We start from the raw sequence: 16,845 nt of genomic DNA on the forward strand, positions 1-16,845 counted from the left end.
AAAACCCCTTCCGCAAGCCATGCCCCCTCCGCTGGCACCGTCCCTGTGGGGCAGTCAATGGGCTGCACCTCGGGGTGACACGGCTCAGCGGTGGGGACACGGGGACACGGAGCGGTGCCTGCCAGCGCCTGCCCAGCCCGGAGCACCCCGGGAGCACCCCTGGGTGACACCAGGCCTATTGTCACCATCCCTCGGGGCAGCACCCCACCGGTACCAGCCCTGAGCACCCCCAGGAGGACCTCTGGGTGACCCCAGGCAGCACTGGGGACATGGGGACCAGTGCCACCACCCCTGTACCCCAGCATCCCTCCAGTACCAGCCCTGAGCACCCCCAAGTGACCCTGAGTGACACTGGGGAGCACCGGGGACTGGTGTCACCTCCCCTCTGGTGCAGCATCCCACCAGTACCAGCCCTGAGCACCCCCAGGAGCACCCCTGGGTGACCAGGCCCGTTGTCACCTCCCCTCGGGGCAGCATCCCACCGGTACCAGCCCCAGGAGCAGCCCCAGGTGACCCCGGGTGACACTGGGCAGCACTGGGGACCAGTGCCACCACCCCTCCGGTGCAGCAACCCACCACTACCTGCCCTAAGCACCCCTGGGACCACCCCGGGTGACCCCGGGCAGCACAGGGGACATGGGGACAAGCGCCACCATCCCTGCACCACAGCATCCCTCTGGTACCGGCCCTGAGCACCCCTGGGTGACATGGGCAGCACAGGGGACATGGGGACTGGTGCCACCCCACCCTGTACTGCAGCACCCCACCGATACCGGCCCTGGAAACACCCCCAGGTGACCCCGGGGAGCACTGGGGACCGGTGTCACCTCCCCTCTGGTGCAGCATCCCACCAGTACCAGCCCTGAGCACCCCCAGGAGCACCCTCGGGTGACACCAGGCCTGTTGTCACCTCCCCTCGGGGCAGCACCCCGCCGGTACTGGCTCTAAGCACCTTCAGGAACACCCCCGGGTGACCCTGGGCAGCACTGGGGACCGGTGTCACGGTCACCTCCCCTCCGGTGCAGCATCCCACTGGTACCGGCCCTGGGTGTCCCCGGGCGCACCCCCAGGTGACCCCAGGGACATGGGGACCGGTGCCATCCCCCCTCTGCTGCGGCATCCCTCCGGTACCGGCTCTGAGTGTTCCCGGGAGCAGCCCCGGGTGACCCCGGGCACAGCACCGGGGGCACAGTGACCGGTGGCACCCCCCGGTACCGCAGCATCCCACCGGTACCAGCCCCCGGCGCAGCCCCGGCTGACCTCGGGCAGCAGCGGGGACACGGGAACTGGTGCCACCGTCCCTGTACCGCAGCATCCCACCGGTACCGGGCCCTGGGTGTCCCCGGGAGCACCCCCGGGTGGCCCCGGGCAGCACCGGGGGGACACGGTGACCGGTGCCTCCCCCCGCACGGCAGGCCCCCCCCCCCCCCCCGGTACCGCCCCCCCCGGGGCGGCCGCCGGGGCTCCCCCTCCCTCCTCCCCTCCCGTTGCCATGGCGACCCCGCTCCCCCCTCCCCTCCCCACGTTGCCATGGCGAGCGCGAGCGGCGGCCGCCGTCGCGGCGGAGCGCGGGGCGCGCGGTGGGCGTGGCCGGGCGGGGCGGGCGGGGCGCCGATTGGCCGCCGGCCCCCACGTGACGCGCGGAGGAATGCAAATGAGTTATGGCATCGGGCCGCCGCGCCGCCGCCTGAGGGAGGAGGGAGCGGCCGCGGGCCCGGCACCGGCACCGGCACCGGGACCCCCCCCCGCAGCCCCCCGCCCGCCCCCGGAGCCGCCCGGGCCATGGCCCTGGCCGGCGGGAGCCGCTCCGCCCGGGCCGCAGGTACCGCGCTGCCCGCCGCTACCGGGCCCCGCCGGCTTTGTCTGGGCCGGGCCGGGGCCGTGGGGGGGGGGGAACGATGAGGGGGGGGGGGGAGCGAGGGGGGGCCGCGCCGCGCATGCGCCCCGCGACCCGCCGTGCCTCAGTTTACCCACCCGGCTCCGACCCCAGCGGTGTCCGTGTCCTCCCCGCCCTCCCTGCAGAGCCCCCCCCCGGTCCCCGCTGTCTCCCACCTCCACGCGGGTTTTCCACCCCTCCCCGTCACCTTGCCCACCCCTCTGGTTTTGCACCCCCTTATTATTACTTCCCACCCCCCCCACCACCGTGTTTCACTGCTTACTACCTTAACCCACCCCCCTCTGCTGTATCCCACCCCCCACTCGTGTTTCCCCCCCCCCCACCGCCATATCCCACCCCTCCCCATCACCTTGCACCCCCTCTCCGATTTTACACCCCCTTATTATTATTACTTCCCACCCCCCCATCCTATTCGAACACCTACTGTCCCGTTTGATCCCACCCCCCACTCATGCTTTCCACCCCCTACCGCTGTATCCCACCCCTCACCATCATCTTACCCCCCCCTCTGATTTTGTACCCCCTTATTATTGTTTCCCACCCCCACTATCATATTCCACTGCTTACTATTCTATCTGACCCCCTCTATTCTGTCCAGCCCCCCCTCTATTCTATCCCACCCCCCACTAGTGCTTTCCACCCCCCACCATCATATCCCACCCTTCCTCATCATTTTGCCCCCCCTCTGATTTTACACCCCCTTATTATCATTTCCCACCTCCTGTCACATTCTACTGCTTACTATCCTGTTCGACGCCCCCCCATATCCTGTCCCACCCCCCCATAGTGTTTTTCACCCTCTACCACTGTATCCCACCCCCCACCATCATCTTACCCCCCCATCTGATTTTGTACCCCCTTATTATTATTCTCTAACCCCCACTATCATACTCCACAGCTTACTGTTATATCTGATCCCCCTCTATTATCTCTGACCCCCCCATTATATCCCACCCCCTACCACTGTATCCCACCCCTCGCCATCATTTTGCCACCCCCTTTCTGATTTTACACCCCCTTAATATTATTTCCCACCCCCCCAATATCATATTCTGCTGCTTACTATTCTATCTGATCCTCCTTTTATTATATCTGACCCCCCCATTATACCCCACCCCCCACTTGTGTTTCCCTCCCCCCACTATCATATCCCACCCCTCCCCATCATCTTGCACCCTCTTTCTCATTTTGCACCCCCTTATTATTATTTCCCACCCCCACCATACTCCACCGCTCGCTATTATATCTGACCCTCCTCTATTATATCTGCCCCCCCCACTCTATCCCACCCCCCCGTTATACCCCCCTACTAGTGTTTTCCACCCCCAACCACCACATCCCACCCCTCCTCATCATCTTGCACCCCCCCCTCTTATTTTGCACCCCCTTATTCCCCTCCACTATCATACGCCACTGCTTACTATTCTATCTGCCCCCCCATCCTCTCCCACCCCCATTACATGCCACCTACCCCTATGATCCCCCCCCCATCATTTTGCACCCACGTTTTGGGCTCAGCTTGGGGGGTTCCAGCTCCTCCCCGTGCTGCCTGTGGGACCCCCCCAATGCCCCCCATGCATGGCGGGTCCTACATCATCCCGTGGTGCCAGTATTCTTCCCCTTTTATTTATTTTTTTGGGGGGTTAATGGTTTCTGGGGGGTTTGCAGGGGTCAGAAGCGTGTTCCTGCTGTCACCTGTGGCTCAAAAGTGAGGTGTCCCCCCCACTCTGACCCCTGAAGTCCATGGGGTTTGGTGTGGGTGAGGATGGGGGGGCTCAGGTGGGTGGTGGGGGCTGGCTGTGCCGTGCTCTTCCCGGGGAGATTTTGGCTCCGGATGGGCCCGGTGTGGTCCCTCTGTGGTGGCCCTGTGTCACCCCAATGCCACCAGGCTCTTCTCGGGGGGAGGAAAAAGGGTCCATGGCCACTGGGTGGGAGAAAGCATGTCCCAAAATTTCTCCAGCTCGTGGTGGACACATGGCAGCCGACGGACCCAAGGCTGGAATGTGTCACAGGCCACACGCAGGAATGTCACATGAAGCAGCGGTGGGGACACGTGCTGCCACCCCTATGGACACATGCGCATCCCACCTCTTGCTCCAGGGCACTGACACCTTCGAGGAGGCACAACCCCATGGGCCACCAAGGCTGGGGACATCACCTCTGCCACCTCCCTTGGCTGTCGTGCTGGGGCTGCAGGTGGCTGGCGTGGTTTGGTGGGGCCATGCTGTGGTGTGGTCACCATGGCCACCCACTGTGGTCACCAAGGCCACCTCCTGTGGCCACCTTCCGTGGTTTGCAGTGCCTTGCACTGCTGTCCCCGGTCCCGCCATGGTGGCACCCATCGCCTGGCAGCGCAGGGGCTCAGCAGGGACGGGTGTCACAGGCGGGTGACCGAAGGTCCCTTGGCACGCACAGGGCTACCAGAGCGTGGTGGCCATTCATGGCTGTTGGTGACCATGGAGCCTCACAGCCACCACGGTGGCAGTGCTGATGGTGGTGCTGCCCGCAAACCCTGCTGTGGCCTCTACAGCACCCATCCCTCCTGTCCTTCCGTCCCTCCTCTTCCTCCCATATTTTCTTCCCTTCATCCCTTTCCTCTGTCCACCTTTCCTTCCATCCCTGCGTCCCTCACCTATGTCCATCTTCCTTCTGTCTGTCCTTCCCTCCCTCCCTTCATCTCTTTCTGTCCGTCCATCCTTCCTCTCTCCCGTCTGTCCATCCTTCTGTCCTTTCCTTCCCTCCTTCCCTCTCTCTTTCCCTCTTGTCCTTGGTCCCTTTCCTCCTTCCTTCCGTCCATCCTTCCGTCTGTCCTTACTTCTGTCCATCCATCCTTCCCTACCTCCTCCCATCCCTTTCCTCTCTCCATCCTTCCCTCCCTTTCCATCCATCCTTCTCTCCATCCTTTTCCTCCTCCTGTCTGTCATTCTGTCTATCCTTCCATCCTTCCCTTTCCTAATTCCATCTGTCCTTCCGTCTGTCCTTTCTTACTGCTGTCATAGAATCACAGAATGGTTAGAGTTGGAAGGCACCTTAAAGATCATCGTGTTCCAACCCCCCTGCCCTGGGCAGGGACACCTCCACTAGAGCAGGTTGCTCCAAGCCCCATCCAGCCTGGCCTGAGACACCTCCAGGGATGGGGCAGCCACAGCTTCTCTGGGCAACCTGTTCCAGTGCCTCACCACCCTCACAGGAAAGAATTTCCTCCTAATATCTAATCTAAATCTCCCCTCTTCCAATTTAAAACCATTACCCCTTGTCCTGTCACTACATCTCCTGACAAAGAGTCCCTTTCCGGCTCTCCTGTAGCTCCCTTCAGATATTGGAAGGCTGCTATGAGGTCTCCCTGGAGCCTTCTCTTCTCCAGGCTGAACAACCCCAGCTCTCTCAGCCTGTCTTCACAGGGGAGGTGCTCCATCCCTCTGATCATCTTCGTGGCCCTCCATCCTCCAACCTGTCCATCTGTCCTTCCCTCCCTTCCCTGGTCTCTCTGCTTCCTTCCACCTCTTTCCACTTCCTTCCATCCATCCTCCTGTCCTTTGTCCCTTTTCTACTTCTCTCGCTTCCTTCTGTCCGTCTGTCCCCTCATCCTTCTCCTCCCGTCCGTTGGTCTGTCCGTCCCTACATCCTTGCCTCCCTCTCTCCCTTCCTTCCCACCATCCCTCTGTCCGTCCTTCCTTCTGTCCTTCCCTTTCCTCCGTCCTTCTGTCCGTCCATTCTTCCCATCATCCCTTCCCTACCTCTGTCCGTCCTTCTGTCCACCCTTCCTTCCGTCCATCCTCCCCTGGCCCCTTCACCCTCTTTGGGGGAGGACAAACCATGGGGCATCCTACTGTCCTTCCTCCATCCCACCATCCTCCTCCTGCTCCCGGTTGGGTGACCACACGGGTGCACCCTTCCCCCCGCAACCGGCTGGCACCCATGGGTGCACCCTGGGGTGGGGAATGCTTCACCCTGGGACCCTTCTAAGAGAGAGTTTGGGGGGGCCCTGTCCTCATCCCCAGCACCCTGGGGGCGGGAGGATGCAGCAGCCCTGTGCGACCATTGCCATGGGCACTCCGGCACCCCAGCCGGAGCCCTGCGCCCAGACTCGGGGCAGATATTGGGTGCTAACTTTGGGTGTCCCCCCCAGCTCTAGCCTGACCCCCACCGCCTCGCGGCACCCCGGCAAACCGCCATGGAGAACGAGCAGCTCCCGGCACCTCCGCCCGCCAGCAGCGCCGGCGGCACCGCCACGACGCCCAGCAGCACCGGCACCGCGCGCCCACCCGCTCCCCAGATCTCCGTCTACAGCGGCATCCCCGACCGCCAGACCGTCCAGGTACTTTGCGGGGGGGGGGGGGGGGGGGGGCTTCAGGTTGAGCGGGGTGGCGTTTTGGGGTCAGGGTGCAACCCGGGGACGTGTTTGCACCCCCGAAAAGGTGATCCAGCAAGCGCTGCACCGGCAGCCCAACACGGCGGCGCAGTACCTGCAGCAGATGTACGCGGCGCAGCAGCAGCACCTCATGCTGCAGACGGCCGCGCTCCAACAGCAGCACCTCACCAGCGCCCAGCTCCAGAGCCTGGCCGCCGTCCAGCAGGTACAGCACCTCGTGCCAGGGGCACCCACGGGTGCTGCGGTGCCGCACGCAGGTGACACATGGCTCTTGTCCCCAGGCGAGCCTGGCCGCCAACAGGCAGAGCGGCTCTTCGGGGGGTAACGGCGCCCAACCGGCACCGGCGCAGCAACCCACGGTGAGTCCCCCTCGTCCCACTCCGGCACCCATCCCGGTGTCACCCACCCGCCATGGCACCCCCAGCCGTCTCCTGCCGTCCCCCCTTTGCAGATCAACCTGGCGACGTCGCCGGCAGCGGCGCAGCTCCTGAACCGGGCGCAGAGCGTGGCCCCCGGGGCCTCGGGCATCGCGCAGCAGGCCGTGCTGCTGGGCAACGCCGCCTCGCCCGCCCTCACCGCCAGCCAGGCCCAGATGTACCTGCGGGCACAGATGGTAAGGGGCCGCCATTGCGCCTGCTGCCCTGCCCCACGGGCGCTGTGGGGTGGCCGGGACCCATGGGGTGCCTGTCGTCCTGCTGTGGGGTGGCCAGGAGTCATAAGGTGCCTGTTTTCCAGCTGTGGGGTGGCTGGGACCCATGGGTGCCCATTGTCCTGCTGTGGGGCGACAGGGACACACTGATGGCCCGTCATCCCGCTGAGGGGTGGCCAGGCACTGTGGGGTGCCCATCGTCCCGCTGTGGGGTGGCCAGGACTTGGAGGGTGCCTGTCATCCTACTGTAAGGTGACAGGGACCCATTGGGTGTCCATCGTTCCTCTGCAGGGTGGTTGGGACTCAGAGGGTGCCCATCATCCCACTGTAGGGTGACAGGGACCTGTGGGGTGCCCGTCATCCTGCTGTGGGGTGGCCGGGACCCATAGGGTGCCCATTGTTCCACAGCGGGGTGGCTGGAACCTGTGGAGTGCCCATCATCCAGCTGTGGGTATGGCAGGGACCCACAGTGTGCCCATGGTCCAGCTGTGGGGTGACCGGGACCCATGGGGTGCCCGTTGTCCCGCTGTGGGGTGACAGGGACACATTGGGTACCTGCCATCCTGATGTAGGGTGGCCCAGGCACTGTAGGGTGCCTGTCGTCCAGCTACGGGGTGGCCGGGACTCGTAGGGTGCCCATCATCCCACAGCAGGGTGGCCAGGATCCATGGGGTGCCCGTAGTCCAGCTGTGGGGTGGCTGGGACCTGTAGGGTGCCCGTAGTCCAGCTGTGGGGTGACAGGGACACATTGGGTACCTGCCATCCTGATGTAGGGTGACAGGGACCCATGGGGTGCCCGTTGTCCTGCTGTAGGGTGACTGGGACTTGGAGGGTTCCCTTTATCCAGCTGTGGGGTGGCCAGGACCCGTGGGGTGCCCGTGGTCCTGCTGAGGGGTGGCTGGGTCCCTATATGGTCCCTGACCCTATAGGGTGCCCATTGCTCTGCTGTGGGGTGCCCGGGACCCACAGGGTGCCCGTCATCCTGCTGAGGGGTGGCCAGGACCTATAGGGTGCCAGTTGTCCCATTGTGGGGTGACCAGGACCCATGGGATGCCCATTGTCCCCTTACAGGGTGGCTGGGACCCGAGGGTCCCCACTGCCCCACTGTGGGGTGGCCAGGACCCATAGGGTCCCTGACCCTAGAGGGTGCCTATCACCCTGCTGTGGGGCGCCCACACCACACATGGCACCCACAGCTCTGTTGGGGGGTGTCCAAGAGGGTGCCCTTTGCCTTTGGGGGTTGTCAGGGTGCCATAGGGTGCCCCCCATATGGTGCCTGTCCCTTGCACCCCTCCTGCCACTGGAGGTCCCTGGGGACATGAGAAGGGACACACGTGTCACCCCACCTGCAAGGCCACACCCCACACGTGTGCCACTCTGTAGGGCCACGGAGCGGGGGGCACACATGGGGTGCCCCCCCCCCCGCCCCCCCAAACTGGGGGCCACGCACTCACTCTCTGTCTCCCCCCAGCTCATCTTCACGCCCACGGGCCCCGTCAGCGCCGTCCGGCCGGAGAGCCCCGCTCCAGCCCCACCGCCGGCCCCACCGCCTGCCCCACCTCCCGCCACCCCCCAGGTGAGACCCCCCACCCGCCACCACCCCCTGGCCAGCCCCCCAAATACCACCCCCACCCCCCCCGGGACCCCCCTGACCCGCTGCCATTGCAGGTGCACAGCCTGGCCCTGCGCCCCGCCGGCCCCCACCTCCCCGCCCTGGCCATGAAGCCCCCCGGTGGCCCCCCGCCCCGGGCTGGCCCTCCCCGGGCTCCCCCACCCGACCCCCCCGCCGAGCACCTCAAAAAAGCCGAGGGGCCCGATGGCCGTGCCCACCCCCTGGCCCGCGCCGCCGCCCCCGCTGCTGCCCACCCGCTCGTCACCCCAGGTAAGGTGCTGCGCCGTGGCGGTGGGGGGCACCCATGGGTGCTGGGGGAGTCACAGGGATGGAGTGGCGCTCGGGTGGGGCGTTCACTCTGGAACCTAATGATGGGGTTTCTTGCCTGTACGTGGGACTGGCACCCAATGAGGGGGTTTCTTGCCTGTACGTGGGACTGGCACCCCATGTACCCACTTCAGGCGTGCGTCGCCCCCGCCTTGGGTGCTCAGAAGGGCAGGGGGAGGTGAGCAGGGTGGGTGCAGCCTCGTGGGGTGTTCAGCCTCGTGGGGTGCTGGCCCTCGCCTGTGCGTCAACATCCAGCTTGTATTAGGGTCCTGTGGGCCCACACACCCCCTCAGGGAGTTGCCCGGGAAGGGACTCAGCACCCACAGCACCCATAGGGTTCTGGGGCGTTGAGCCCTTGCAGGGGGATGGAGCAGTGGGGGTGTGGGCCAGGGGACCCCACAGGGTGCTGGAGCCTGGGGGTGCTGTGGTGGTGTGACTCCCAAAATGGGGGGACGCCCCCACCCCGGGGACAGCCCAAGCCCAGCCTCCTGCAGCAGCAGCGGGAGCCGGCAAAGCTGGTTGTCAGTAGGCACCAGAGTGAACAGATGCTAAAGTGAGGAGCAGCATCGTGGAGGCGGGATCCTGAGGGTGGGGTCTGTTGGGGCTAAGGTGCTGGTGACGAGGGGGGGGGTCCCTGTCCCCCGTCGCTGTCCCCGCAGCCTACGCCCCGCTGCAGCCCCCCCAGTTCCTGCAGCAGCCGCCGAAGCCCATGCAGCAGCAGCAGCAGCAGCAGCAGTTCGTCATCCAGCAGCAGCAGCAGCTGGCGCCCCGCGGGCAGCCCCCCCCGGGCCCCCCCACCGCCCCCCAACTCCAACCCCTGGCCCCCGCCAGCCCCGGCCCGGCCCCCCAACCCAAAGCGGGGGTCCCCCAGGGAACGGGGGGAGAGGGCGGCCCCCCCAACGGCCACCCCGGCTGCCACGCTGCCCCCCGCAAGTTCCAGCACGCCTCCGCCGTCATCCTGCAGCTGCAGCCGGCCGGCGCCACGGTGAGGGGCGTCCCCGTGTCCCCCCCGAGCCCCCCCGCTGGGTTTGGGGGTGCAGGGGGAGGCCTGGGGGGAGGGGGAGGAGCTGGAGGGGGAATAGGGGGTTTGGGGCAGGGGGCTGATGTGTGTGCACACGTGTGTGTGTGTGTGTGCGTGCGGGCAGCTGGTTGTGTGCATGGGGGTGGGCAGGTGTCTTGATCCCCACACGTGTATGCACACGTGTGTACCTGATCGGTGCACGTGTTGGTGTCCAGGTGTGCCCGGTCCACGCACACCTGCGTGCACATGTGTGTGCACGTGTGTACCTGATTTGTGCGCCCAGGGCTGCGCATGTGCCTGATCCATGCACGTGTGATCCATGTGTGCACGCTCACGCCACATCCATGCACATGTGTGTGCATGTGGTCTGTGCACGTGTGTGCACATGTGCTTGATCTGTGCACGGGTGCACACTCGTGCCAGCTCCACGCACCTGTGTGCACACACGCACCTGATCTGTGCACGTGGGAGTGTGCATATGCATGATCCATGCATGTGTGTCCACACATGCTTGATCCATGTGTGTCTGCATGCATGTGTGTGTGTGCAGATCCGTGCGTGTACCTTGTTCCATGCACGTGTGTGGAAATGTTTGCCTGATCCATCCACGTGTGTGCACGGTCCATGTGTGTCTGATCCATGCATGTGTGTGCACACACTCGTGCCAGATCCATGCACGTCTGCACACACGTGTGCTTGCGCCATGCACTTGTGTGTGAACGTGTGCCCCTGATCTGTGCACGTGTGTACGTGTGCTTGATCCGTGTGGGTCTGATACATGCATGTGCGTGCACACACTTGTGCAAGAACTGTGCACAGGCGTGTAACTGGTCTGTGGATATGTCTGCAGACGTTTGGCAGATCCATGTTGCATGTGTGTGCATGTGCACGCCTGATCCATGCACGCGTGTGTCCCAGGTCCACGCACCTGCCTGATCTGTGCATGTACCCGATCCAGCACACGTGTGCACATGATCCACACACACATGTACCATCTGTGTGCACACCCGCGTGTCTGCCCCGTGCACCCGTGTGCGCCCTCACCCTCTCACACGCGTGTGCCCCCTCCCCACGCCGCAGCCCCCACTCGGGGTCCCCGATGGCGCCCGCCGGGACCCGCCGCCGGCCCCGAGGAGCGCCGCCAGCCCGCCCGCCGCCCCGCCGCAGCCCCCCGCCCTCTCGCCGCCCGCCGCCCCCCCGCGACCCGACACCCCCGAGGGCGAGCGGCCCCCCACGCACGGTAAGCCCCACGGCCCCCCCACTCGTGGGGTGCAGCTTCCTCCCCTCACACCCCACCCCACCCCCCCCAAAAAAACGCGTGGGAGGGGGCGTGGCCAGGCCTCCCCGAGGCCCCGCCCCTCCCGGCGGCTCCGCCCCGGCGGCGGCGTGGGCGCGCGCGCGCGGGGCGGCGGCCAATGGCGGCGCGGGGGGCGTGGTCGGCGCCAGGTCCCGCCCTCCCCCGCGCAGCCGCCGCCGCCGCCCCGGCCCGGCCCGGCCCCGCCGCTGCCGCCGCCGCCGCCTTTGTCCCCGCTCCGCCGCCGCCGCCGCCCGCCCGCGCCGCCTTTGTCCGCCCCATGGGGCCGCCGAGCCGCTGAGCGCCGCCGGTGAGTGCGGCCCGGCCCCGCCCGCGCCCGCCCCGGCGAGGCTCGGCCTGGTCCGGCCCGGCTCGGCCCGGCGGGGCGGCGGGCGCTGACCTCACTTCCGCATCCGCCCCGCTCACCCCCCCCCCTCCCCTCACCCCCGGTCCCGGCCCCGCGGCCCGGCGCAGGTAGGGGCGGGGGGGGAGCGGGCTCCGCCGTCGGACAAAGGTGGTGGGGCCTGCCGGGGCCTAGCGAGGCCTACCGGGGCCTTACCGGCACCCGCCGGGCCCTGCGGGGGCGGAGGAGGCCGCGCTGGGGGAGATGGGCCCTTACCGGGGCGTATCAGGCTGTACTGGGGCAGATCGGACCTTACTGGGGCGTACTGGGCGAGATCGGGTCTTTCCGGAGGACTTCGAGCCTTACTGGGGTCTGCTGGGGCCTTACTGGGGTCGTACCGGGGGAGATAGGGGTTTTTTTTCGGGGGAGATTGGGCCTTACTGGTGCCTGCTGGGATGTGCTGGGGACTTACTGGGGCGTACTGGCGGAGATCGGGTCTTTCCGAGGTAGGTCGGGTCTCGCTGGGGTCTGCTGGGGTCTCTTGGGGCCGGACCGGGGTGTACAGGGCCGGAGTGGGGGGAGATCGGGGTTTTTTTGGGGGGAGATTGGGCCATCCTGGGATCTGCTGGGATGTACCGGGGCCTTACTGGGATGTATTGAGGCTTTGCTGGGAGTTTACTGGCATGGATTGAGGCTGTACCGGGATGGATTGAGGCTGTACCGAGTACATTTGGGGGCTCTTTAGGGTCTCCCGGGGCATTGGGGGTCCGTCTGGCCCCCCCCAGGCTCTTTGGGGGTGTTGGAGCATACAGGAGTGCCCTTGGGGGCTTACTGGGACTTACTGGGAGCGGCAGCAGCTGCTCTTCTCCCCCCCCCCCCCTCCCCTTCCCCGAGCAGCCCAGCTGTATGGTAATAGGGGCCCCGGCGTCACCGCCGGCGTCACCGCGTCCCCCGTAACCACCCCGCTGTGTGTGTTTTGTGTGTGTGTCTGTGTGTGTGTCCCCCCCACACACGGCAGAGCCACCCGCCGACCGCCTTCATGCTCAGCCCCAGCCCCTCGCCAGCGCTCCCGGCATGACCTCGGGCACCGGCAGCTCTGCCTCCACCGTCGCCGGCGCCGCCCCCCACAATGGTGAGAACAAACCGCCCCAGGCCATCGTGAAACCCCAAATCCTCACCCACGTCATCGAGGGCTTCGTCATCCAGGAAGGGGCAGAACCGTTCCCGGTACCGTATCCCCTATCCTTACGGGGGGGGGGGGGCAGGGGGGTGTGTGCGTGGTGGGTTTTTTTTTAGGGGTGACGGGGTGTTTTTAGGATGGGGGTTAATTTTTAGGGGATGGGGGGGGGGGGGGAGGCACCCACTGGTGTTTTCCCCCTGGCAGGTGGGGCGCTCCTCCTTGCTGGTGGGGAACCTGAAGAAGAAGTATGCGCAGGAGCTGCTGGCGGAAAAGCTCCCGCCGCAGGACAACACCACCACCACCGACTCCGAGATGGAGGAACCTTATCTGCAAGGTAGCGCTCGACCCCCCCGAAACGGTCTGGGGGGCGATACAGCCCCCCTCCTCTCCCCCTCGCCCCCCGCCGTGGGTGACGTTTCGGGGTCTCCCGCGGCTGAGCTGGTTGCGTTTCTCTCTCTGGGTGTCCCTCCGCGCCCCCCAGAATCCAAAGAAGAGGGGAACCCCCCCAAACTGAAGTGCGAGCTCTGCGGCCGCGTCGACTTCGCGTATAAATTCAAGCGCTCCAAGCGCTTCTGCTCCATGGCCTGCGCCAAAAGGTAACACACACACACACACACACCCCCTCCCCAAAAAACACACACCCCACACAACATCCCCCCCACGACAGGATCCGGCCCCCCCTCCCTCACATCCCCCTCCCGCAGGTACAACGTGGGGTGCACGAAGCGGGTGGGTTTGTTCCACCCCGATCGCAGCAAACTGCAAAAACCCGGCGGCCCCCCCCACGGCCGCCGCCGGACCTGCAAGGGGACGCTGCCCCCCCTCGGCAAAGACACCAAGAAGCAGGTGAGGGCGAGGGGGGGGGGGGGGGGAGGGCGGGATTTGTCCCCAAATGGCGGGTGACGGCGTGACGCGGGTGGGCTCTGAGGCCCCGGCGCCGCTCCGTCCCCCGCAGCCGCCGGTTTCTCTCCCGCCGGGTTCGGTGCCTCTTTCCGTGACGGCGTCGTTGCAGCTCAACCACAGCCAAGAGGATTCCAGCCGGTGCTCGGACAATTCCAGCTACGAGGAGCCGCTCTCTCCCATCTCGGCCAGTTCCTCCACCTCCCGCCGGCGCCAGGGCGAGCGGGATCTGGAGCTGCGGGAGATGGAACTCCCCGACGTCCACGTCCGAGACCTGGCCGGCATCGGCCACCGCTTCCTCCCCAGCGAGCCCAGCAAGTGGAACGTGGAGGACGTCTACGAGTTCATCCGCTCCCTGCCGGGTGAGGAGCGTGAAAACCCCACGAAGAGGGGGGTGGTTTTTTTTGGGGGGGGGGGGGAATATTGGGGGTTTTTTTTGGGGGGGGGGGGGGGTTGCTGAGCGTGGACCCCCTCCCCGCAGGCTGCCAGGAGATCGCGGAGGAGTTCCGGGCGCAGGAGATCGACGGGCAGGCGCTGCTGCTGCTGAAGGAGGACCATCTCATGAGCACCATGAACATCAAGCTGGGGCCGGCCCTCAAGATCTACGCCCGCATCAACATGCTCAAGGACTCCTAGAGCCGCTCGGGTGGGGGGCACCCGGGGGACACCACCCACCCCCCACCCCCCAAAAACCCACCCCCCCCCACCCATGGGGAGAGAGTTGGGGGGGTGGGGGGGGCTATGGGGTGGGGGGAGCCACTCGTGAGCACAACCCAGCCCCTGGGGTGGCCCCCCCTCCTCGTGCCCGCCCCCCCCCCCCTCCCAGGGGTGTGTATATAGCCCGTAGCTATAGCGCCCCCCCCGTATGGGGGGGGGGGTCACCCCCCCACACACACACCCTTCTCTGGCAGGGAGGGGGGGTCCCTGCGTCTCCCCCCCGTGTCCCCATCCTGTGTCCCCCCCCCCTCCCCCGTGTCCCCAAAACGGCAGGGCGAAGCAGGACGATTGCCTTAATGCGTGGGCCCCCCCCCCCCTCCCCGAGACGGGATTTGGGCTCCCAGCCCCGGGGGGGGGTCTTAGCCCCGGGAGGGGGGGGGGGGAAGGGGGGGAGGGCGTGTCTTGGGGTGCGCAGTGAAGGCGTCACCCCCCCCCCACCCCGCGCGGGGGCTGATTTGGGGGCACCTTAGTAGAGGACGGTGGCGGCGGGGGGCCCCCCCCCCAGGCAGGTAAGGACCCCCCACACACACACACACAGAGACCCCCCCCCCTCCGGCCACCACGGTCTTTTTAAGAAAAGAAAAGAAAAAAAAAAAAAGGAAAAAATCACACGGCCCCGACCCCCCCTTCTCCTGGTTTTTTTTTTTTTGTTTGTTTGTTTTTAATAAACACTGAAAAAAAAAAATAAATAAAACTTGCCCCCCCCCCCCCCGTTTTTCCCTGGGTGAACTGAGGCAGCGCCTCGGGGATGTCCCCAAGTGCCACCGCGGGTGGTGGGACGCTCTGCGGGCCATGGGGACAGGGCTGCTGTCACCTCCCCGCTGCCCTCCTGGCCTGTGCGACCCTGGGGGTGCCCCCGCTGCCCCCCGAGTTGCGGGGGGGGTCTGGGGGGGGGTGTGTGTGTGTGTCCCCCCATGCCCGCTGCCACCTCACATTGCCACGGTGGAGGTGGGACCCCAAAATCCCAGCGCTCGGGGCCCCGACGTGTGTGAGATGGGGGGGGGACGACACAGGAGGGGACACCCACTGTGGTGGTGGTGCCTGTGGAGATGGTGTCCCCAGAGCTGGTGGCCGTGGTGACGTGTCCCAGGGGCCTGTGGTAAGGTGTCCCCAGAGCTGGTGACCGTGGTAGCAAGGTTTCCATGGAGATGGGGCCCATGGTAAAGTGTCCCTGGGGCTTGTACCCGTGGTGGTGACACATCCTTGGAGCTGGTGTCCATGGCAGCGGTGTGTCCCCAAAGCTGGTGCCTGTGGTGAGGTGTTCCTGGAGCTGGTGGCCATGTTGGTGAGTTGTCCGTGGAGATGGTGCTCATGGTAAGGTGTCCCCAGAGCTGGTGCCCATGGTAAGGTGTCCCCAGGGCTTGTACCCATGGTGGTGACACATCCTTGGAGCTGGTGCCCATGGTCATGATGTGTCCCCAAAGCTGGTGCCCATGGGGAGGTGTCCTCAGAGATGGCGGTCACAGTGAGCTGGTGACCATAGTGAGGTGGCCACAGAGCTGGTGCCTGGAGTGGTGACGTCTCCTTGGAACTGGTGCCCAGGGTGAGGTGTCCCCAGAGCTGGTGCCCGTGATGGTGACATGTCCTTGAAGCTGGTGAGGTGTCCCTGAAGCTGTTGACTATGGTGACATGTCTCTGGAGGTGGTGGCCACAGTGAAGTGTCCTCAGAGCCGGTGCTCATGTTGGTGAGGTGTAAGGAGCTGGTGGCCACAGTGGTGTCCCTGGAGGTGGTGACAGGGCCTTGGAGCTGGTGGCTGTGGTAAGAGGTCTCCACAGCTGCTACTTCTGTTGGTGGGGGTCCCCAGAGCTGGTGGCCACGGTGAGGTGGCCCTGCAGCTGGTGTCCACGTTGGCGGGGTGTCCCTGGAGGTGACGGCCATGGTGAGCTGGTGCCTGGAGTGGTGACGTCCTTGACGCTGGTTCCCGTGGTGAGGTGTCCCCAAGAGCTGGTGTCCGTATTGGTGAGGTTTTTCATGGAGATGGTGCCCATGGTGAGATGTCCCCAGAGATGGTGCCTGTGGTGGTGACACGTCCTCGGAGCCGGTGGCCATGAGCGTGGGGGGGGGTGTCCCTGCCCCTGGTGCCCACATTGGTGGTGCGTCCCCGAAGTTGTTGTCCCTGGTGACGTTCCTGGAGGTGGTGGCCACAGCGAGGTGGCCCCAGAGCTGGTGGCCACAGCGGTGTCCCTGGTGAGGTGTCCCCAGCACTGGTGGCCCCCCCAGCCCAAGACCTGCTGGCCCTGGGGGTGTCCCCAGCTCACGCCATCACCCCCCCCCCCCCGCAGGGCCAGGAGCTGCCACCTTCCCCCCGAGACGCTGGTGACCCCCTGGGGCCGCGGCGCTGCCCCCCCCCTCCCCTGGGGACACGCTGGGGACGACCCACGGCTTCACCATCCCCTCCTGTGGCCCTGGCCACCAGCTTTGTCCCCGAGGTGGCCCCCAGCAGCCGCCGGCCCCTTTCCACCTTCATCGAGAATTTTCCACTTTCCCCAACAAACACAAAACCCACATTTTTATTCAATTTTTTTTTTTGTT

General features: G+C 65.9%; 1 protein-coding gene across 1 annotated transcript; it reads left to right on the top strand.

Moving 5' to 3' along the window:
- The first annotated feature begins 6,071 nt into the window (after positions 1–6,071).
- Positions 6,072–14,231, top strand: PHC2 (polyhomeotic homolog 2). Its single transcript, XM_074161688.1, has 14 exons — positions 6,072–6,215; positions 6,316–6,474; positions 6,551–6,628; positions 6,721–6,882; positions 8,390–8,494; positions 8,587–8,800; positions 9,517–9,842; positions 10,959–11,118; positions 12,534–12,742; positions 12,900–13,029; positions 13,177–13,291; positions 13,400–13,541; positions 13,651–13,957; positions 14,077–14,231. The coding sequence occupies exons 1-14, from the start codon at positions 6,072–6,074 to the stop codon at positions 14,229–14,231; spliced, it is 2,406 nt and encodes an 801-aa protein (XP_074017789.1).
- Positions 14,232–16,845: the final 2,614 nt, after the last annotated feature.

Source organism: Numenius arquata, chromosome 20 (assembly GCF_964106895.1).
Source record: "Numenius arquata chromosome 20, bNumArq3.hap1.1, whole genome shotgun sequence".
Lineage (NCBI taxonomy): Eukaryota > Metazoa > Chordata > Aves > Charadriiformes > Scolopacidae > Numenius > Numenius arquata.

Bases quoted from the DNA above. Each gene is read 5' to 3' on its own strand.
- PHC2 (XM_074161688.1), top strand. From the start codon at position 6,072: ATGGAGAACGAGCAGCTCCCGGCACCTCCGCCCGCCAGCAGCGCCGGC. The intron at 13,030-13,176 runs GTAGCGCTCGAC...CGCGCCCCCCAG, and splicing joins GGAGGAACCTTATCTGCAAG to AATCCAAAGAAGAGGGGAAC. The intron at 13,542-13,650 runs GTGAGGGCGAGG...CGTCCCCCGCAG, and splicing joins GCAAAGACACCAAGAAGCAG to CCGCCGGTTTCTCTCCCGCC.